The 24,233-nt window shown below is 39.2% G+C and overlaps 1 protein-coding gene across 1 annotated transcript in view; it reads right to left on the reverse strand.

Annotated features, from left to right (window-relative positions):
* Positions 1–19,181, reverse strand: part of LOC122651542 (WD repeat-containing protein 3) — a 29,549-nt gene extending 10,368 nt beyond the window's left edge. Inside the window, exons 1-10 of the mRNA XM_043844958.1 lie at positions 18,824–19,181; positions 18,437–18,652; positions 17,190–18,308; positions 16,457–16,579; positions 7,713–7,894; positions 7,379–7,610; positions 6,998–7,209; positions 2,588–2,714; positions 1,856–1,924; positions 1,450–1,572 (exon numbers count right to left, since the gene is read on the reverse strand). Of these exons, the coding sequence (XP_043700893.1) occupies positions 1,450–1,572; positions 1,856–1,924; positions 2,588–2,714; positions 6,998–7,209; positions 7,379–7,610; positions 7,713–7,894; positions 16,457–16,579; positions 17,190–18,308; positions 18,437–18,652; positions 18,824–19,057 (2,637 nt within the window). The 5' untranslated portion in view covers positions 19,058–19,181. The remainder of the gene's footprint in view (positions 1–1,449; positions 1,573–1,855; positions 1,925–2,587; positions 2,715–6,997; positions 7,210–7,378; positions 7,611–7,712; positions 7,895–16,456; positions 16,580–17,189; positions 18,309–18,436; positions 18,653–18,823) is intronic.
* Between the last annotated feature and the right edge of the window lie 5,052 nt (positions 19,182–24,233).

A 24,233-nucleotide genomic window follows, 5' to 3' on the forward strand; every position in this document is an offset into this window, starting at 1 on the left:
AATCTTCTTTGGTTCAAGTATCACATCCCCCGTCAATACTTCACAGCCTGGAAGATTTTCTCTAACTGCCATCCTACTCGGGCCTTTCTACGCAACCGTCATATTTCAGTCTTCCCTTCTTGTTGCCTCTGTTGGAACAACGTTGAAGACTCTTGACCATCTTTTCTTTGGTTGCCCTACTACTTCTGCCATTTGTAAAGGAATCTTGTCCAAATGCTGGCCTTCATCTAGAAGAATCCTTCCTTTCTTTAGAGAGTGGATTTGGATTGATACAACTTTCGGAGGCTCCTCTATCTATGACTCGGTCGGCAAGATGGCTTTTTGTGCAACTCTGGATCATATTTGGATGGAGCGTAATATCAGGAAATGGACCTCCAACTCTTGGTCCTACCATCAGATTTGGGATTCCATTTCCTTTGAAATTAAAACGAAGTTATCGTGTGCTCCTCCTTCTTGTATTGACACCCCAAGGAACAGGCACACTGTTGTATCCTGGGGTCTCTCTTCTGTCTCTCTTGTAGCTTCTGCCCCTCTTCTTTGAGGTTGGCTGGTTGTTTTTCCCCCTAAGGGAGCCGTTATACTTTTCTTTCTCCCTCTTTGGCAATGAAATTTTTTATTCACCCAAAAAGAAAAAAGATACTAAGCTGATGCAAACCCAATAACTGATCACATAGCTAAGCCAGAGGATCCCAATTTAAAAGCTGCATCTCCCACATTCCTCAGAAAGTTGAAATGGGTAAGATATTCTACCGAAGAAATGTAGAAAAACAACCAGGGAATTTTTGCATTCACATATGTATCGCTCTTTTATATATATATATGTATCTGCGTATGTACATATTCTTATCAAAGTTAAGCAGGTATATAACTCTTTTTTACATATGTGGATGTATAGAAATAATATGTTACATAAGGAATCAGAAAATCCACAACAAGGCATTTCAACAATGAATGCAAACAATGGACTCATGGAGTAGACAGTTTGGACAATCAGGAAAACGCACATTAATGCAGTGGAGTTGCAATGAGGCAGGTCACAGAAGGACAGAGAACTCATCTGTTGCTAGTACAGTAGCTGCCTCAATATGATACACAAGATAACAGAAAAGGAGCAAACAAGGCCAAAGATGGGACCAGTTAACAGTGGCATACAGGATGAAGACAGTCATGAAGGCTAAAAACAAGATTGAAAAATGCTAAAAAGTTTAGATAGTGAATAAATTTAGAAAAAATAAAGAAGTGAATGATCAGTTTATGACTCTATAAAGAAGTGAATCCTCATTTAACAACACTGCAAACAGATTTTTCTCAAGTAAACATGGGAGAATTGAATGTTTCAACATCTCCGAAGTAGAAGCCCAAGTTTCTTGATGAGTTTGATGACCTTTTTTATCTACATGTACAACAGTCATCGCACATTTATTACTCAAAACAAGGTCATGGAATTACCTTGATTCTAGTATAAAGAATGTCTTTGAGAATGGTCAAGACAGGTCTGGAAGCAGGGGTAGTAACCAATTGGCTATGATGTGTCTGCAAGAGCACTGTAGCAACGCGAGAAACAAGTTCAACCTGCATGCAGTTGGAAAAAAATAGTAAGTAGGTTACAGTGAACTCCAGTTCCCCAGACCAAACAATATAAGAAGATAAGTTCATGCTTTCCCCCACCTTTTCAGGTCAGGAAACAAATCAAAATCAACGTTTGAGAATTGAGAATCACTAACATGAAAAATCCCAACATAAGCACTGATGCACACCATTTCAAGTAAAAATCATGCGATACATACAAAGTACATGTTTGCATATATCAATGGATATATCTAGGTTCACATTTCTTATGTATACAAAGGCTAACCTTATCAGGAATATAAGCCCAATCCTTCAAGTAAGACATAAGCTTCAAGGCATCAGAGAATGGTATAGACTGCCAAAAGAAAAAAACTTTTAGTTAGTAATCCATACAACTAACTGTTATCAACAACCTGAAGCCATTACAGGACACAACAACCCAGGCATAAACATATAATCACATGGCAACAAAATAAAAAATGGCTCAGACTTTTGAAATGCAAGGTGAATTTTCTTAGAAACAGAGAAACAATTAATTACATATCCAAACTTTTGACCTATTAACATCACAACTAGTACTTCTTGTTGAAGGTAAACACCATCAATGATGGTTATGAACACTCTATAGAGTGGGAATGATGACCATGTCCAGCATGATAGAGACAATCAAGTCAACCACAGCACAAAACTTGGGTGAAATGTAATGAGGTATTGTTTTAGCAGAACTGTACCCTATTTGGCAGTTTGTTTCCAGAATATGAAACCATACTAGGATTCATAAAGAAACTCAATTCAACAGGAAATAACAGCACAGGTACTCATTAGGAGCATTGCGGTCAAGAATGTTTGTACGATTAGTTTTCCTTTGGTAAAGCTTATCTAAGTTGTATGTTCCCTTTGATTCCATAATGTATCGGGTGGCTGAGGCCCTTTTTCCCTGTAAGATGAATCTCCAAATTATTCTCTCAACAGATACAGTGATTCATAGGGGGGGGGGGGGGGGGGCAGCTTCACATACCAGCAATGTTTGCTCCAGATCATTGGTGTGAACACTAGAAAGAGCATGGAGGACATGATCAGATGGAGAGAGCCCTCGCATCATAACATTTGGTTGAAAGGAAGTTATTCTTCCACTTGCATTGTCCTGAAAATTAATAGTTGATAATCAGATCGTTAGGGAAGAGGAAGTGTTTTTTTTTTTTAAAGGACTCTTTCTTTTGGACAGGTAATGTAAAATATTTCATTACATTAGACAAGAGAGTAGGCAGAGAAGTAGAGAAAAAAATTGCATCCGGACCGCATGAAATCTCCTGTCTTCCAATCAGAACCTGCTGTAAAATTTAAGGAGAAATTTGAAAAATATAGCCTACCTTAATCAAGCCCTTGACTGATTAGGCTCACTGTCTCCGATCCCAAAGAAGACAAACAAAGCAAAACTAGTAACTCTGTGGTATTTAACATCAATAAAATAACTGTATAACTTATAATGAGAAAAGAAAAAGTAACTGTTAAAAAAGACAATGACGAAGACTAACCCACTTCACCACACGATACCTTATGCAAGAAAATTTAACTTCCATATGCTTATCATGGAATACCAGAACCTCAAGAGTTGCAAGGAGATGCAAAATGCAAATTATAATCAGTGGTGATTGTTTCCAAGCCCCTTTTCTTACTGGTCATTCAAAAACCCAAAAGAAGAAGAAACCGCAGGAAAACATTGCTGAATTTTCCCTCCACCAGATGTTTTTAGTGATTCCCAACCCTCGGAGAACATATGTTTTGGGTTTCATTGAGCTAACAATGCCCAATCAAATCCAAAAATTCATAAATCAAACACCATAATTTCAAAGTGTACACAGCATGTAAATACCCATGAGTGTCGGGAAGCCAAAAGAAAACCAGCCAAACTTGAGTTCCTGCATCAGAGGATAGGAAGGACCAAGTCTCCCAACTGCAATCTCTCAACGTTTCCAGATTACTAACACCCATGAGAGTCCATCTTGAAGACCACGGTTCCTTTTTCTTTTTCTTGGGATAAATAACTGATAAATAGAAAACATAATACCACTCTGTTTCATCTATGACGGTAATAGAGGTGAGATAAGTGTATTTACTAAGTTAATTACTCCCTATTCCATTCATAAGCCATGTAAGATGGCAAGACAAAAATTCCCCAAGAGATCCCACTGCATTGGAATATGAACCCTCTGACCTATATATCAAACAAGCCATGAAGCAAAACAAGGTTACACCAGTGACTTTACACCTTCACAATCAGCTAATTATGGATTACAAGGATGTTTTAACAGAATCTTCCTTCTTCCTGCACATTATATGCATGTTATATTTATGGAGGGAAGTACCATTTATTATTTCATTTAAATTTGTTGTTTTTTTTTTTGGGGAAAATTTCACGGACACCCCCTAAAAGTATCCAATATCTCAGAAACTTATCATACTTGGTCAAAATGTCAGAGACACCCCTTATTTTTACGAATTTATTTCAACTTAGTCCACTCCATTAGTCTCTGCAGTTAAGTGTCTGTTAACTCCTTTTAAATGGCGAAATAACCCTTACCTGTGAAAAACCATAATACCCTTAAGGGTAAAATCGATCAGACCAAAAGGACCGAACCGATCTTGAATCCCAAGACAAAACCCCAAGTCATCCATCGTCTTCTTCCTCTCAGATCTCCCCTTTGCTCTGCTTCCATCTCTCGTCTCCGTGAAAGGCCGCTGCTGCAACCAAACCCTAAAGAGAGTGTGAAAACGAGCCATCTGAATTGGGAAGAATTGGCCATATTCTGAAAAAATCTTAAGTAATCGACAAAAAAGGCCTAAACTTACTGGACTGGATCGGCTGGAACAGGGATGGTCTGTGGCTGATTTTGATCCAAATCCACAGTCACAAAAGAATAAAATAATTACAGTATAACATTGAAATCTTTGGTTCTACAAATCCACAAAATTTAGAATTTTAGCTGGATTTTCCAAATTTAGATCTTGAACAATACTCTATTTGACCCTAGTAAAGTAATGTCCAGTTTCCTTTTTGGTCCTCACAGTTACATTCATGGTTTCTCTCCTTTATGTACTATTAGCTTCCCGATCTCTTTTTAACTTCTTTTTAATAATTTAGAACACGATACTTGCTTCTTCTACGAAAGACTATTTGAATAATATTACTTTCATCACCGCTTTGGCAGATAACCATCAATTTTGATTCTTAAAAGCTCAAATCCTTTACTTTCTCACATCTTATCCCCAAAATCGATTTTTCCCCCCATATTCCCGAATTCAAGGTGAACCTCCCTCTTCTTACCGAGTTCTAGGAGTCCCAAAGAGTTCTAAACACGATTGCAGAGCAACAGAGTGAAGATTAAGAGAAAGAATCATTCGAAGGAGTTCCAAACACAGTTGCAGAAGAGTGAAGATTAAGAGCTTGCATTTCATACAAGGTTGAAGGAGCAGGGTGGGGTGGAGTTGCAGGAAAGAGGTTGCAAGAGGAGAAAGAAGAAGAAGAAGTCCCATGGCCCCCCTTCCCTGTTCTTGCTTCTTCCGCTGTCAACCAAAGAGAAAATGAAAAGGGTTTAAGATGTTGGATTTGAATGAGTGGGAGAGATAAAGAAATAAAAGAGGTTAAAATGGGGTGTTAGAGAAGAAAATGGGCCCGGTAAAGTTACATCTGGTTATCCAGATGCTTCTCCAGGAGTCTTAATCGCAGTTCTTCCATACCCATTTCGAGCACCTCCGAGTTGAGAAACCAACAACAACATGAAACAGAGGTTCTGTTCTTCGCGCTCCAACGGGAAGAATCAATAAAAATAAATAAACAAGAGAAGGAGAAAAAAAGCTCACAAAAATAGAAAATCCCTGCATTCTAAAGAACAACTCCACTAATACCTTAAAAAAGTCAGATCTTCCATGGTTTCAAAAGAAAACAAGAAAAACGATGTCAGGTAACTACAGGTTCAGGAAATTTTCAGGGAGAAGCCAACCTTGGAGTGCTCGGATGGAGGAAAAGTAGCAGGTCCAACTGAAAAAAATTGTTGTATTACAGCAAAAGTCGCCGGGAAATTGAACGATGAAGGAAACAGGGAGGAAGAAGAAGAAGAGGAGGAAAAAGGACAGCCTTGCCCTAGTAATTTTTCCAAGAGGGTAAAATCGACATTTTATCTTGGGGGCGTCACCCTGCTTAACGACAGGGGGAAGTTTGCCATTTTGACCAAGTTTGGTAAGTTCATGAGATATTGGATACTTTCAGGGGGTGTCCGTGAAATTTTCCCTTTTTTTTTTTTTTTTTTCTTTGGGGGGGGTGGGGGGAGAAGGGAACTAATCTCTCTACTGCCTTGCTAGTTCTCTTATCATGGAGGGAAATGTATGTGCAATTCTGCAATGATACATCCTCCAACCCCCATCCCTCCACCTTTTCTCTCTCCCCCTTACCCCCAAGGTCCCAACTATAAATAAAAATACATAAATATAGACATAAACATCAAAATAAATCAGACTGTACCACCATGAGGAAACATTTATAGATGCACACAACCATTCTTAAACTTCCCACCTATCATTACATAGAAAAATAATCAATCACCAAGATACAGATGACTTTCACGTCTCTTGGAGCTATGAACGGGAAGCTTGATGAGCTTTTATTTTCCAGTTGATAACTGCCATTTAAATCCAAAAGATTTATAGAAGACTGCTGCAACTATTGTTTCAAGACATGCATCACTCATAAAGTGCAGATAGAAACTCTCTCCGTAAGTTTCATTGAAGAACCCAAAATACCGAGTTCTCATTCTTTATCTGCAAGATCTATTTTCCTAAAGAACTCGGTTATTAAAAGCACAAATAGAAGTTATCCTCCAGATCCTATAATGTGAGGATCAACAGAGACATCCAACACCATGTGTACCATATATCTCCATAAAATCAAAATTCAAAAACTTATCAGGCACTAAAAGATTCTACAAATCCACAGATAGGTATTCCAATTTCCGGCTTCAATACTCAACCTTCTCATTTTATTGTCTCCTTCAGGTGTAACCTTCTCACTTTATCATTTTCTTCAGGCACAAGAAGGTATCTGCCTCCGCAAGTTCAGTCTCTGTCTCCCATGAATTTACCGTTGAAGAACCCAAAACATCAACTTGGCAAGTCATTGCTCATCTGCAAAATCAATTACTTCCCCACTCTTGAGGAAATTTTCTAGGCATAGGAGTAGAAGCAGCTAAGCAGAACAACCACATGATGCCACAGAGATTTGCAATACGAGTTTATTCATCCTGTATCTTGCTTTGATTACATTAAGCAGAACAATGACATGATGCCACATATTTTTAATAGATTAGTTATATGTAACAAGTAAGAACTAGAAAGGTCGACCAAGAAAACAAAATCTGAGACAAAGATCTTAGATACCTTGTGCTGAGCCATCCGCTTTAATTCTTCCTCCGCCATGTCTAGTGCATCAATAATTAAGTCAGTCGCAGTGAGGGTTTCTCGAGTCTTCTTCCCTGCTAACCCTACAGCTCCCTCCTCCGGAAGTACTTCCCTAAGTGCATGCCTACTTTCAAATGAACTATCAACGTCAGCCTCAAACATTTCTTCCAATCTTTTCTCCTTCTCTTCCTGCATATCCAAAAGTTGCATCCCACAGTGATAAAAAAAAATATTACAGTTCCAAATAATCAAAATGCAATCTCACTACTCAAATGTCATCATTCACCTAAGAGAGATGTAAACACATCCACACGTGAAACAATAGATCAGTACAGCCACAGATACAAAAATGCACTACCTCAATAAAGAAGGGTTCTTCGGTACGATCCCAACGACGTATTGATCGGTCATGAGAACCTGTGATGACAAAATCACCACGGTTGCTGACCACGAGACACCACACTTCAGCATGATGCCCCTCAAGAGTTAAAAGCAACTCAAATTTGTCAGCATCCCAATACTTTACAAGCCGATCTTTCCCAACACTAAACATATAATGGGTATTGCCAACAAATTGCACTGCCATAACACTGCCATGGAAAAGAGTTAATCAGAATTCCAACATCAGTTCCACTATATCTATGATATATCAATAGCCAACACTTTTTTATACCAAAAATAATAAAAAAGACCTGTCAGCATGAGCAAAAATGGATTTGTGACAATCACCAAAATCCAAACCCCAAATTTTCAAATTTTTGTCTGCAGAACCGCTGACTATGAGATCTCCATCTGATGAAATGTCCATGCACAGCACAGGAAGCTTGTGACCATACAATGTCAGAAAAAGCTTCAGTGAATCCAGAAAGAAAACCTGCAAAGGGTTGGTATAGACTGTGTCAGTACAGTCACCAATAACCCTAGTGTTTTTTATTAAGCGGTTTGCCCTTCCATTGCATTGAGGTATACAAAAAATGCTAGTATTTACATAGATTCAGATTTACATGTTCCACGTGGAAATTGTGAAAAGGAGTATGTCTCGTAGTGAGCATCCCCCCCCCCCCACCCAAAAAAAATGAATGGAAAAAATGAAAATGTTCATTAAAAATACCAAGAAAAAGTTATCCTGTTACTACTTACTAAACCATTCAGTTCTAGAAATGAGACACTGTTATCAACAACAATAGCCAGAATAGCATTACGTGTAGTTGATACAATTGATTTTGAATCTCTCCAAGAGTAAGCTTTCTGTAGCATTTCTTAAAGTATGACTTACACTCCAACCGCAGGCCTGCTGATCCAACCACCCTGTTTGAATGATCTGAATAATCAGAATGTTAGGACTGAACAATCCATCAGCCAGATATACACATCATCTGATCATCTAGAAATGCAAGAATTGTTTGTGAACACCCACCATTGCATCGTTGATTGTTGACCACTTAGGATTTCAGAACAATGCATTCTCCTGCTTCCACATTTCAAAATTCTAAAGGGTTCCCTCTCAAAGCTTAGAATAAAGCGGAAGAGACTCCTGCCACAATACCTGATATTTTGCACAATAGTATCGCAATGCCTGATATTCAGTACAATGGTGTCACAAACAGCATTGTCCTCATCAGGGTTTAGGTTAATTAACTGACCCAACAAGAGATTTATGAAAAGCTTAAACTCTCTTGCTTCCACCAGAGAGCAAGGTTCTAAATCTCGATTTCGAGGCCGGTTTTGAACCTGGATGAAACCGAGATTTCCCAGGATTCGACCGAAACCTGGTAATTTCTGGCCAAAACTCAACATGTCATGGAGGGCTGGTCGAAACTTGGTATTTTTTGGTCAACACTGGTCGAAACTGGTTACTAGTCAGTATCGACTCAAGGTTTCGTCTCAGTTTCTGTTGAAACCAAGATTAAGAACTATGCCAGAGAGAGCTTTAACAAAACAAAGCCATTAGATATTTCCATGTTTATTTTTCTTCAAGCACCAGTCAAAACCATATTAACCAATTGAATTCTGACAAGACGTTGAAACCATATAGTAGAACCAATCATAAAATGGAAAACATCAAAGTCCTTAACAAAAGCTAATTGCTGATAACTCATGTTGGAGCTCTTCAGATACCAATCAAAGAATGGTTTCATACTCGATGACATAATTCCTCTCTCTCCCCCCCCCCCCACCTTGTCAATCAGTTATTTTCTTTTCTCCTTGTTCTCTCTCTTTATTTCTGTCTTTTCCTATTCTGTTCCGTTCCTTGTTCCTGCCATGGGCGACACTTGCCGCCCTATATATCATCATCTATGAACTCCCTGGATAATGGTTCTTTCCGCCAAAGTTTTAAGGCGGGAGGTGTCCACCCTAGGGCAACTCGAGCCCTTGAATCTCATTCCAAAAGCCCATTTTATCATGAGATTCCAATCAAAGCCAGAGATATATTCACTATTCAGAGATTTAAATCTCAGTTAGTTGTGGATCCATGGAGCTGCCATGACTTACAAACGGTAGAATATTAGAGTACTTCCCTTGCCTGGAATTTGGAATTAATTTTAACCTGCTAGGTGAGTTCGATCACCCGAAACCTAGACTGGTTCTACCGCCCTGTTTGAAGTTCGAAGGTTGAAGAAGATAACCTTCATGATTCCTTATTTCTTGGTCCTATTACCCCCTTTCCCATAATACCCCTCCTTTCCCCCTTTATTCCACCTAGTCCATATTTTACATACCCTTCCAAGTATGTCCTTGACAAATAAATACTAATCCCTATTAGGTCCTCTCTTCTTTAACTACCAATTTAAACCTTATAAAATTCTGGTTATTACAAAATTGCCATTTTCCTATTATTTGGACTTTTGTTACTCAGTGGTCCCACAAGCGATCCAAGTCAGGTAATTGGAACCCCGGACCCGCATCAGATCTGCAGCCCATTCCATTGAACTCATGCTGAAGGACATGGGGAAGAAGTCCTTGGTACAAAGTAGTAGTCGAGGGCAAGACAAGTGACCACATTTGTGTACAATTATCAACATGCACTACAATTGCTGACTACCAAATGTGGTGGGGATTTGGTGAGGCTTGGCATTACTTGATTCGCCACGAACTACGTTGCCCTGAAGAACTTTGAGACAAAGAAGGTTGGACTCAAGTCTATGTTTGCTTCAGAGAAGTTGTTTAGTTGGAAGGAGTCGGGTTCTCAGGGAGGTAGAGCAGCCCAAACGACCATATCCAGTGACCAGTGCTTGCACGACTTGAAGAAGATTGTTATATTACGAGAGCCATTGGTAAAGGTGTTGAGGATAGTCGACTATGAGAAGAAGCCTATCTTGCCACACTTGTATGTTGAAGTGCAAATGATGAAGGACCACGTGGCGGCAGCGATACCACATGGAGGCAGGAGCTACCTTTAGATTATACAAGATCATTGAGAAAAGAAACTTATGCATCCACTGCATAAGGCTGGTGAGTCTTTTTTTTTTCATCTACCTAAGTCCTTAAGTCAAATAACTTTCCATTTACATCTCCATAAGCATTGACAAGTGCTTTATATCATTTCCAGCCTATTATCTCAATCTAAGTACCAATACAAGCACATACTTGGGATGAATCAAGAGTCGATAGATGAAGTACAAGAGGTAGTGGCCAAGCTAGAGCCAAATCCATCTATACAGTCCAAGTGCAATAGTGAAGTGAGACTTGTAATTTATTAAGCACTTATAATCAATGTAATTACTTGATTGAGTATTGATGCCAACTTACCAATGTTTGAAATGGGCATAGATAAAGAACTTCAAGGATTCATATGGGATTTTCGGTCGTGCAGCTGCAAAGTCCGGTCGAGATACTACTGCTCTCGGTAAGCTAATTAACTTAGTTTCTTAGTTTGATTCATATAAGTATGGACAAAGTACAATCAGTCAATCACTTACCAAAATAATCTATTGCAGGTGAATGGTGGGTGTTATATGGGAGTGATGCACCTTACTTGAGGAAGATTGCTATTAAGGTGCTCTCTCAGACATGTTCCGCCTATGGATGTGAGAGCAACTAGATTACATTCACTTATCCACTCCAAGAGGCTGAACCAATTAGGTCACAAACGGTTGGAGCACTTAATGTATGTGCACTACTGCATGAAGCTGAAGATAGAGTACATATGCATGGGCATGGAGAATGATAAAGATCCAATCGAGCTCAGAAACATCTTCCAAGAGGATTTACATGAAGATGACCCCGTATTGGATCAACCTAGTGGTAGGCCCAACCCCGAGATTGCTAGTCAGATGGGTGCAGATGTCAACAAATTTATGGGTTCTCAAGAGGGTCGAGTTCACTCACAAACACCTTAACCTTTTGAGTCCCAACCTAGTGGGGATGATGACATTGACTACTCGTATTCTAATGGCCACACTAGTACATGGTATACCATTTTGTCTGTTGATGGAGATGATGCCAATGGTGACAATGATGATGATGGTGGTGGTGATGAGGGTGATAGATTGCATCCCTCCGAGAGTACGACTAGGCAGAAGTGGAGCTAAGTTGGAGTCTATTCAATTCAAAGAATCTCCTTAGTTCGATCATTCTAGAGAGGATGTCGATCATAGTGCAGATGCCCCTACACGTTCAGGTTACTCGAGAGGCCCACACCGTCGGTTCAAACCAGATGTGGAGGATAGCTTGGAGATAGATGTTACGAGCTTGTCTAACACACGTGAAGGCCTGAGCATAGAGGGGAGTAGTGTATATGATGGGTATGGACAGACAGGACAATGGAATGAACCCTCATTTTCTACAGAGGGCTCCACTGTCATGGATGGTCGGTACGGTGGTTGTGATCACTATACGTCATCTGCTTCATTCCCACTACCTATGAACGTCAATCACAAGGTGGGTCTTCTTTTTTAGATAGCATCTTCTCATACCCAGCTTCCCTAGCAACCATATCCACCCTATCCACTAAGCAACTTTAGTGGGTCCATATTTGCATCATATTCTCAACTTGGTGATCAATATCCAAGGTTGGGTTACCTAGAGTCTGTTGGCGATTACACACATGAAGTTGTTGTGTTGGACTTCGATCGTCGTTTCTCCAGGCATACCATGACATAAGTACATAACCATCTTTTACGATAGAATTGGAGGAACAGTTTCATTAGCGGCAACATACTTCTAGTGGATTTGAGGGCCCCGAAATTATGAGTTACTAAAATAGAGTCGGAGCAATTGTTGTATTTGACTACTTGTGTGTACAAATGATTTTTCTTCATTCCTAATGCATGTTTGAGTTGTTCTAATTGAATTGTATGTTTTTTGTTTTTCTTTGTTTTTTTTTGATGATTTGAATTGTGTGTTTTAATACTAAATTATGTGTAGAATAAACTATAGTAGAGAAAGTATCCAGCAGTGTAATGCATACACTAACAACCTAAGGTCCAAAAGCAAACTACCATTTTGGGTATGTTTTCCTACAATATAAAGGTTTCAATATGTTTAAAGATGTTTAATTAGAGTGTCCCTGAAGTTTCGGGCCAAAATATGACTACTTGACAACAAAATGTACAAACAAATCCATCAACCGAAATGTGTAGGCTTTTGGTAGAAACCCAAAAAGTTACGGCTTCAACTAGGATTGGAACCAAAATTCTGAACCGTAAGTGGAGGCCATAACCAAATTGATGCACCACAGATAGCATAACAAAAACCAACAATCATACTCCATAACTTTCAGGAGTATGATTGGAGAGAGGTTTCACTCTACATTAGTTGAATCATAGATTTCCCCGTTCAATGTTACCCACGCAGAAGGTTCTATTATTAAATTTGACAAGTCGATAAATATAGGGAAGGGAAAAAAGGGGGTGAAAAGTGTGGAAACATCACTGGCAAATTGTAAATATTCTTAATTACACGAAGGTTAACTCTCTTTTATTTATTTATTTGTTTTTATTTTTTTGAGGGGGGGACTAAAGGATAAAAGTAACTTGTCGAGTAAAATTTAATCTCAAATTCATGGTTTAAAGTATCAGCCTGTGTCGTATCATATCAGTCGATACCGATACGATGAGTATCTTTTTTAGAAAGTTGTATGTCTGATGCAGATCCAAGCATCCGCAAGGAAGACAAGCTGCCCTAATCATAGGGCCTAGTGTTGGAGCCTTAGACTAGTTTTATACTTAGTTATTTTAGCCTTAGTTTTAATTTTCTGCATTCTATGCATAGTTTTTTTTTTTTCTGCTTAATTGTAAACTTAATTGAACCGGTTCATACTTGGTTCAATTTAAGTGAAATGTTCATATTGGTTGTTAGCATAGTTGTCATGGCAATGCCATGGCGTCCTGGTGCTGGAGAAGCAAGCATATCGAGCTTCGACATGGATGATGTACAAATATCGCCCGATATGACCTCCATGGCGTCACCATGGTGCCGCCATGGACGCCATACCACGATATATCGGCATATCAATCGATATTAGTGTATAAAACTTAGGTTTTTATTTTTATTTTTTTAAAACCATTTAAGAGATTAAATGCTTTTTCCTTGATTTGTATTGGACACATTAACATAAAAAAATTAAAACCATTAAATAGTACACTATAGTACTATACCCTAATTTTGAAACACTATTACTAATTGGAATTGGAATTTGGGAGATTTTAGAAATCATAAAGTGAAAGGTCGAGACAGAGGAGAGAGTTCGTGAGACAGAGACACAAAGACTGAAGGAGTTAAGAAGACGAAGAAGTGAAAAGAAGAAGAAGAAGAACTGAAGAAGACGTAGAAGTGAGAAGAAGAAGAACTGAAGCTTCAGTTCCTGCAACTCTCGGCAAGTTCGAACCCTTCCGGCAACCTCCAAGTAATTAATTTTTTTTTTTATTTATTTAGTTCTTCTTCTCCAATCTCCTCCCAGTCCTCCGGCAACTCGATCCTTCTTCTTCAGTTCTTCTTCTCATTTCTTCGTCTTCTTAACTTCTTCTTCTTCAGTTCTTCTTGCCTTGCAGTTGCAGGCTTGCACAAAGTCACAGACCTCAGTTTTTTTTTTTTTTTTCTCTCCTTCTTCTTGCCTTACAGGTGCAAGCTTGCACATAGACAGAGAAGGTGTTTTTTATTCTTCTTCTTGCCTTGCACACAGCCACAAATACACAAATAGAGACAGGGAGAGAGTCAAGAGACAGACCGGGGGGGGGGGGGGAGGGATTTATTACAGCCAGTAGTTCTCTCTTTTTTTTCTTCTTCTTCTTACCTTGCAGTTGCAGGCTTGCACAGTCACAGAGAAGGTGTTTTTTTTAATTTTTTCTTCTTCGTACCTTGCACACAGCCACACATACACACACACAGACTATTGCTTTCAACTATTTGATAGGCTAATCTATGTTTTCATACTTCCATATACACTAATGGATATTACACTTTCATGAATTAAACCATAGTATATTAGTAGTACACTTGCATGTTGATTTTTTGATGTTATAGGGTATATATTATAGCATACTAAATGACTTTAAAAATAGAGAATAAAAAATAAAACATGGTCGACATGATCGCCATGGCGGGCGACATGTCGATATATCGACGTGACACCCCTCCACCGACTTGGATCGCCATGAAGCCCTGACAACTATACAGCGATCTTATATCCTATTGGCCACTTAGGAATCTTTTAGATTTCAAGTGTTTTAATTGCTTTTAAGTTGTTTATTCCCACCTCTCCACGATTTCTGAAGAGAGAGAGGGAATCAGATTTGGTTTAGGAATTAGGCCCTTAGGCCTATTATATTAATAAAACGTGGGAGGCTCCTCCACAGAATTTTTCAGACTTTAAAAAATCATTTTTTATTGCTGCTGCCATGAAAGTTGTTGCTTGCTCTTTGAGAGTGTTCCTTGTGGGTAATATCAAGGAGACCTTGAGGGTAATATCAAGGAGACCTTGTGAGTCATATCAAGGTGGAGGGATTGGTGGACTCCGATCGACTCCTTGCATCTGTTAAGATCGGGAGGTCCTCCTCAAGCTTATCTTCAAGCTGCCATTGAAGAACCTGCAAAACCAGTAAATTATTTAAATTTTCCTACAACTACCTTTCTTTTCCTCATCCTCCAACCTAAGTCTACATCCCCATAATCGATTCCCATAACCCTAGCTTCATCTAAACCCTGTCCAGCCCAATTCCTTCCATCAATTATAACCAAACTTCATCCACAGCATCTTCACCCTCCCCCTAACACTCGACAGCAACCTCTCCCCCATCCTTCCATTAAACCCTAGAATTTCTAGATCAGACACTTCTACCCATCCATTCAACCCCATATTCTGATCAAGTGTCCTTCCCCATCATTGGGAAACTCAACCAGAACCCTAGCCCTAAACTCCCATTACAAACCCTAAAAACTACCTCACTCCCTCACTCACAAACCCAAACCTGAAACCCTAATTTCATAAAATTCAAATTTTCATCCAGATCCTCCAAAACCTATACCATTAAACTCCCACAACCCTGCCTACCTTTACCAAATAAAATCCCATTCACTTTACCTAAACCCTACCCTAATTCTGTCCAGAATTTCCAACCCTGTCCCAATCGGCCAGCAGGTTTTGAAGATTCTGATTCACTTGGCTCCTAGTAAGACCTTTGTCTATCTAGGACTACATTAATGTCACGATTGGTATCGTATTGTATTGGCCTATATGGACTGAGATACGATATGGACCGATACTTACATTAAAGGTTCTGTAGGAGTATCGGTAAGTATGGTCAATACCAACTGATACACGTTGATACACCCATTAAAGGCCCATGTGACTATCAGATTATGATTTTGTTTTTGAGATCAGATATGAAAAAGGTAGGTTTCTGAAAAACTTGATCATTGTGTTTAAATCATGGTTTTTAGTCCTATTTTTTGCTATAAATCGATAGATTTAGGCAAAACTAAGTTAGTAGACACATTAAACAAGATCATTTGCAAGGATTTGTACTCAAATCGATGAAAGTCTTTTGTCTCGTTATACGCTGTTCTCCATTTTAGTATTGATGCATGATACATGTTATATAATGCTTATTTATAGTTTTTGCTCCAAAAGTGTATTTCCATGCGTATCTTGACCGTTTCCATGTTTATCTGTAGCGTACGCTAAGTATCTCCGATACAATGATACAATATGTCTCTTAAAATCACCCTTTCGATACGATACACGATACCAATACTTTAAACCTTGCTCACAATGTCATAAAGATGACAAACCTTTTCTCTTCCTCTGTCTTACCATAAAATTCAGATAAGCAATAATTCGGATGAAACAAAGGAGTAGCAAGGTAATTTATCAGTAAAAGGGAACTTTATTAACCAAAAAGTAGGAAAGAAAGCAATATGTGAATAATGCAAGACAAAAGAATAAGGGAATACAAGAGCCCAAGTTCACCTATAGTATAAAACTTTTATAATTTACCTTGACTGTGCAATCTAAAAGGGCAACAGCAATGAATTTAGCATCAGGGCTAATAGCAACCACAAGAACATCATCCTTCATATTCAAAGTCCTTATGTTGGTCACAGTTAGGTGTTTAGAGTCCTGTTGGAAGGATGGGAAGGGGAATAAACATGTTAAAAATAGGAAACCATATCATGACGTCGGGAGACACAAATCAAGTATCATATAAAACTAATGCAGAGGTTAAATTAATCTCTTGTCAGAATTTGTAAACAAATCTTTCAAATATTACTACATTCAAAGAATTACTGCAGAAAGTTCCTCCTTCAAATAAAACACAGAAAAAAAAATAAATAAATAAATAACAAAAAAATTTTATAAAAGGCAATAGGAGACAAGATGTGGCAGAGTTAATTGAGATCGTTCACTGGCATAGACCAATTAATGCACCAGCAAGGAATGACATCGTGATAGTCAAAGATGCTAAAAGGAGATAGATAGGAAAAAAGGGACTCGAGTTTTCGTGATGTGAATGAAACAAAGAATTTTGATCAGTAAGGAGTTAAAAGGAGGCATGGCCATCTATATGGCAGAATAAAATTTGTGTAGCTCACTCCTAGTGGGACAATTTCTTGGCTACAAAGAGAAGGCGGTTCATTCTCTGTATCTGCCAAGTAATAAGAATAAGCAACAAAATTTCAAGCTGAAAATGACGCATAAAAAAGAGAGGGAAAAAGGCAAAAGGACGCACTTGACCAGGCTTTTGCATGAGTTGATACTCCCAGAATTTAACATCATGGTCTGCACTTCCTGTCACAAAACCACTTCCATCTGGAGTCATAGCAATTGACCGCACAGAGCCACCATGAGCCTCCACTACTTCCATGCAAGTACCACTACCAATGTCTATGATTTCTAATGTTCCGCTTTTGGTTCCAACAAGTGCATGACGGTCGCCAGGAACAAATGAGCCACACAAACCATACCCAGAATCAATAGTCCGAAGGCATGAACCAGTACTTGGATTCCAAATCTTTACAGTATTGTGACTAGTTGACATCATGAGAGTGTCATCTGAGCTAAGAATGACACTTCTAACATCAGAACGATGCCCCGGAAGTTCAATAGCAAGGGTTTTACTTGCTGTGCTGCTGTCAATCGAATAAACCTCTAACAAATTGTTGTTCAAAGACAATGCCAGAGAAGCCAGTGAACTCTTTGGGGTTGCTGGAGAGAAAGAAATTGAGCAGATCTTCTTGCTAGCACGCAATGTCTGAAGAAGCTTAAATACATCAGAAACAATGACAACAGGAGCTCTTCCTTCCTCTCCTGGTCCAGGGTTTGAGTCTCCATTTTCAGTTGCCTCTGGAGCCCCTTTGGACAACTTCTTCTCCCTCTTCCGGTGAATCCTCCTTTTAGCTTTACGTTTAGATTCAGCATCATCCAATACTTGGAATATCTCTACTATCTTCCCAGCCACTTGACAAGCAAGTAGATTTCCAGATTTGTTGAATCTCACAGTGGCAACCCTATCCTTGCTCTGCCGTTGGATTTCACCAAACAGCTTCAAGATTTCCCACTTGTTCCGAGCAGAGTCTCCACCACTCACAGTTTCAGTTCCCTCTGGATTTAAAGAAGGTTCTCTGTCCACCAATTCATGATGTATTGTGTAGAACCGCAGTTCTGGGTCCGCAGATCCAGTGACCAAATATGTCTCATCTGTATCGACATCAATGGACCAAATTTCACTGTGATGACCACTGATTATTTGCATACAATACTGAGTGTCAAGATCCCAAACTCTTAAAAATTTGTCCTTGGAGGAACTAACAAGCTTTTTACCCGAATCCAAGAAAACAAGGTCGGTCACCTGGAGGCATGTAAAGTGTGCAGATGAAAGAATCAGAAAAAAAATCTTGGGAATTTAATCAAGCATTCACGAAAAGGTTCAACTCCTAGCATATAAATACACATAAGAAAAGGGATAGACATTAAGACCTGATCCCGGTGGCCACGAAGACGGAAAAGTCCAGACTCGCCCACCACATCCCATAAGATAATATCATTATCTTTGCTTCCGGAAGCGAGAAAGGAGCCAAGCTTATTGTAACGAAGTGCAGTGACAGCACCTTTATGGCCGTTCAAGGTGGTATCACAAGTTCCTTTAATGATATCCCAAATCCTTATACTCCCATCCGCATAACCACTCGCTATCTACCAAAAATAACAACAGCAATCTAAGAAAAATCCCTATTTCTTCTATACAGAGGGAAGTATTATCTTGCACATAAATGAAAATAAAGAATACATGAAGAAGCAGCAGCAGCAAAACAAATTTCACAGTTAAGATTATACATGAACAAGAATAGAAATGGTTTTGCTCACCAAAGAAGAAGGGGAGGAAGCAATGGAAGTAACGGCGAGGGAAGGGCCGGATGAGGAAGGAGAAGGGGAGAGGGTTTTGGAGCAGACGCCTTGCCTGACGTTCCAAACACCGAGCTTCTCGAGCGCAGGTGTGAGAAGGTGTTTTCCAGTGCTGTCGTAACTGATGTTGGAATCCACTGATACTACCACACCAAATACCGTCGCAGGCTCATATCTGAGGTACGATTTCACCATTTCTGTGCAAGATGAGCCGGTGGCGTTAGGGTTACAAACTCACGACAGTTGAGTTGCTGCTACTACCAAGGCTGCGACAGGAGGACCTGCAGGGCGGCGTGGGCGTCTCAAATCCCAAGTCTGTGTTACAACAAAACCACCTACAAGAGTGCCCCTCCCTCGTCAACCTATATCTTATTAGGTTTTTTTGCCCCTGACCCTATCTTGGCCAAATTGAAGCTGCTGTTACGTTTAGGCACTCTTCAGTCTTCACACTCTCTTTGTGGAACCACTACAACCACCCGGAGAGGCAGAGACACGTTTCTGAAAAGGAGGGGAAAAAATGAGTCAATCTCACAGATAGTGAAAGAGGAGCTGAAACCATACGTGGACAACTAGGTTTTTAGACTCGACTGCTATAGTGTTATGACGAATTATATCTTTTTCCAAAGAGATATATTAAATAAGGGCACTAGATCTCTACTTGATCGCATGGTCTCTACACAAGCGTTGGGTAAACATGTTTGGGTATCTACCTAGGAGGCAAAGGCATCATCTCACAGTGCCATATGAGAAGGCATAGAAAACACCACCAAGTAGAGATTTTTTTCCCATTAAATAAGGGAGAAAGAACGCTAATCGGTGCTGGCCTCGACGTATACATGCACCCACCTAGAGCGAAAAGATCGGCGCACCCCTAGAAAGGCGAAAAGGATCAGGGATACGTTGAGTTGTATCTGGGCACAGGTACACACCAAGGCTCAACACCAGTTAGCATTCTTGCTCCAATTAATTAAATGGGAGAAAGAACACTACCTACACCCAAACATGGGGTCGCGCAAAATGATCGTCGTACCCTTATAAAAATGCAGAATTTCCTAGGGGAGTGGTGATCATTTCACGTGGCCATGTAGGGCTGCAACAGGGTCGGGTTGGGTTGGGCTTTTTAAAACCCTAGCCCACCCTGAGTCCCCTTAGCTCGGCCCAGACCCGCCCTGACCCTGACTCGGGGCCTAAAAACCATGACCCTGACCCTGACCCTGACCCTGACCATGACGGGCCAAGCCCGCCCTGATTGGGCCGGGCTTGGCCTATTGGCCCTGACCCTGGCCCTGGCCCTGGCCCTAGCCCTGACCCTGACCCTGACCCTGATAAAAATTGTACAAAATATCATAATAAACAATTTTCTAATCTATTAAACTGTCACATTAAGCTGTCACAACTCACAAGCAACACGAGAGCTGAAAAGAGAAAATATACAAGGGGGTTTCGGCTATACCTTCTTGTATTAGCAACCGAGAAAACCAAGCCTATTAGAGTAGTAGCAGCAGATCTACACTGCAAAAAATAAATAAATAAATAAAGAGATTTTTATATGAAAGTCAAGAAAAGGGAGAAAAAACAAATAAAAAATTCAGATTCACAGACCACGTTCCCCATCTTAGAGAACCAGATATAAATTAAATGCACAATTGAATGAAATGAAAGAGATTCTTACAGGAATGTAATTGCTGCAAGAGAAAGTTGGCGAGGGAGGGATCCTTAAGGAAACTGCCGCTGCAATCGAACGGAAATGGAGAAGAAGAGGAGGAACCGAGTTGTCGCCGCTGCAACCGAACGGAGACGGAGAAGAAGAGGAGGAACCGAGTCGTCGTCGCTGCAACCGAACAGAGATGGAGAAGAGGAGGAAAAGAGTTGTCACCGTCGCCGTCACCGTTGAGGAGTTGAGGCTTTGAGTCTTGTAAGAAGATTCGCTGGCGATCGTAGATCGGAGATGGAGAAGAATAAGAAGATGATTGGGGTTTGGGGGAAGGCCGCGGCTACTACTCTGCTAGTCTGCTAGGGTTCGAATAAAATGGGAAAAGAAGAGGCTAGGAAAATGAGATTCGTTTTAAATTTTAAGACTTCACTTGCTTAAGCCCAAAACAATAAAAAAAGATTTCACTTGCTTTGGGTTTTTAAAATAAACTATGGTTAAATTTGCTGGACTGGTTTCTTTAAAAAAAAAAAGAGAGTTTTCGATCGGTCTGATCATTTTAAAATTTGACATGTAAATCATACATGGACAATTGAACCAGGTTTTGATTCGGTCAAGATAAGTCACCCAAGTTGATTAAAAAATTATAAAATCTGATCAAGTGTCATGGACTCATGGACATTCGTCAGTTGTCAATCTTAGAAAATGACCAGACCCGATATTGGTCAGTTTTATTTTCCCTTGAATCGATGATTTTGTTGTAATCCAAAAAAAAAAAAAGAATTATTGAGTTAGGTCATTTATGATTAGTTCTCTCTTACTCTTGGTCTTTGCTTCTGTGACATACTAACATTAGTAAGTAGTAACATCTATGTCTTACTGTCCTCGATTTCTCCTGATGATATGGAGGTTGATGTCTTGATGGGTATAGACTATAGAGTATAGACGTATAGTACTATAGTAAAACACTAGAGGTTTAGAGCTAAACCATATATGGTTCTGAATCGACCTAAGTCGCAATTTTATTAATTCAATTATCTATTGACACGGTTTGATTTTAGTATTTTATTGTAGATAAGCTCTGATTCTTCACCGACGACATTGTTGTCTAGGCATTGCCTTATAGATCAAGGTTCTCGACTTCTCACCTTTTTTATGTGTTTTTTTTTTTTTTTTAATATAGTAGGAAAATCATGTCTTATTTGACATGACTTATCTTTCAAGAAAAAACAAAAAAAACCTAGTGAGTCAGCCTTGTAAAACTCTGTCAAGATGAGTCACATTTTTTTATTTTTTAATGTTATAAATATGATTGTATTTATAACATTATATGACTTGAACAATTTATGACCCTCGTTGTCGTTGGTCCCTCGTTGGCTTGTTGCTGTTGGTCGTTTGCCGAGTTTATCATGACTCAAGGCTCTATTACCTCTCAGTCACTCACTCTCTCAGCCTTTTATTTATTCAATGAATTTACATATTAATCCTTCCCAATCCTGATTATAGATTATAATATTATTTATATAATATATATAATGTACTTAAAAGTCTAATTTATGAACCTTTATCAGTTGTTATTTGTTACATTAATAATTTCGTATATAATAGAATATCATATTATCATTATACATAATCAGGGTCAAAATCAAGGTCTAGATCAGGGGTCATCATCAGGGCCAAGATCAGGGTCAAAATCAGGGCAAATCAAGGTCAAGATCAGGGTCAAGATCAAGGCCAAGATAAGGATCAAAATCAGGGTCAAGATCAGGGCCAAGATCAGGGTCAAAATCAGGGTCAAAATCAGGGCCAAAATCAGGGCCAAGTTCAGGGCCAAGATCAGGGCCAAGATCAAGGTCAACATCAGGGCCAAGATCAAGGTCAACATCAGGGTCAAGATCAGGGCCAAGATCAGGGTCAAGATCAGGGCCAAGTTCAGGGCCAAAATCAGGGCCAAAATCAGGGTAAAAAATCAGGGCCAAAATCAAGGTCGGGCCGAGCCCAAGGCCTCAACCGGGACCCAACCCGACCCTGACTCAGGGCCAGGCATTTCTGACCCTAACCCGCCCTCAGGGCTAGAAATCTTTAGCCCAAGCCTTGTTCGGGCCAACATGGCCAAACTTGCACCCCTACAGCCATGTGTTTGGGCACAGGGGGCCACGCACAGCATGCGACCATGTAGCATTCTCTTTCCCTAAATAATATAGGACAGGAGATCTCTACTTGGCTGCATGGTCTCTATAAAGGCATCTGGGCCAATGGGGGAAGCACGCCTAGATATCTACCCAAGGGGCAGAGACGTCATTTCACAGTGCCCTGTGAGGAGGCATAGGAAACAACACCAAGAAGAGATCTTTTTCTTCCCAAATAATAATCATAATAATATGGGGACAATTTTCATACATGGCTATGTAACCTGTGCTTGTGAGAGGGGACATGACTTTCGAAACTTTAATAGGGGTGGAGGATTTTATGACTTTTCCAACTCTATGTGAGAGGGGACATGACTGTGCATGCTTGCACCACTGTATGTGAAATCTTTGGCCTAAAAATATAGAAAGATTCATTGAAAAATAAGGAATCACATTACCGTACATTATTGACAAATATAAAAAAGGAAGAAAGACTTGTGTGGGGGGGAATGAGCGTCCTACCATGGGGCAAAAATGACCACCTTGCCCCTTCATGAAAGGGGCTAATGATCATCCTGTTGATGTCGGCGTACTCTCCCAATGGGTTTGAATGCACGTAAGGATACGCTCCCCACAAAGAACTCTTGCCTATATAAAAAACTAGTAAAGTTACACGTGCAAATGCATGTGTTTGTTTTTTTTCATATATGAATAACCGAAAAATAAGGGAAAAGTCTTAGGAAATGAAGATTCCTTACCTAAAAATAAGGGAAAAGTATTTATTTTCTCAATTTATGAATCATATTTTTTTGTGAGAGCGAGATGTACAATGAATGTACATAGACTCGTTTGTGGTTTTTTTTTTTTTTCTTAAGAATGGGAAAAAAAAAAAACAACGTTAGAAAGTTAGAAAGTATTTTTTTTTTTAAACTTATTAAATAATTTAAATATACTTACCTAAAAACAAGGGACAAGTCTGTTATTTTCTCAATTTATGAACACTAATTTTGTTGGGAGACTGAGATGTACAGTGAATGTATATAGACTTGTTCCTATTTTTTTTTTTAAGATAAGATTGTTGAAAGGCATTTTTGGTAAAAACAAGGGAAAAGTATTTATTTTCTCAATTTATGAACCCTATTTTTTGGGAGAGCGAGATGTACAGTGAATGTACATAGACTCGTTTGTTTTTTTTTTTCTTTTTTTGAAGAATGGGAAAAAAATAATACTTACATAAAAACAAGGGAAAAGTTTGTTATTTTATCAATTTATGAACACTATTTTTTTTGGGAGACCGAAATGTAGAGTGAATGTATATAGAATTGTTCCTATTTTTTTTTGAAGAAAAGATTGTTGAAAGGCATTTTTGGTAAATGAAGATTACTTACCTAAAAACAAGGGAAAAGTATTTATTTTCCCAATTATGAACCCTATTTTTTTGGGAGACCGAGAGGTACAGTGAAGTACATTGACTCGTTTTTTTTTTTTTGAAGAATGAAAAAAAAAAAACCAGCGTTAGAAAGTTAGAAAGTCTTTTTTTTTTTAACTTATTAAATTAAATAATTTAATTATACTTACCTAAAAACAAGGG

The sequence above is a fragment of the Telopea speciosissima genome, chromosome 2 (genome assembly GCF_018873765.1).
Source record: "Telopea speciosissima isolate NSW1024214 ecotype Mountain lineage chromosome 2, Tspe_v1, whole genome shotgun sequence".
Classification (NCBI taxonomy): Eukaryota; Viridiplantae; Streptophyta; class Magnoliopsida; order Proteales; family Proteaceae; genus Telopea; species Telopea speciosissima.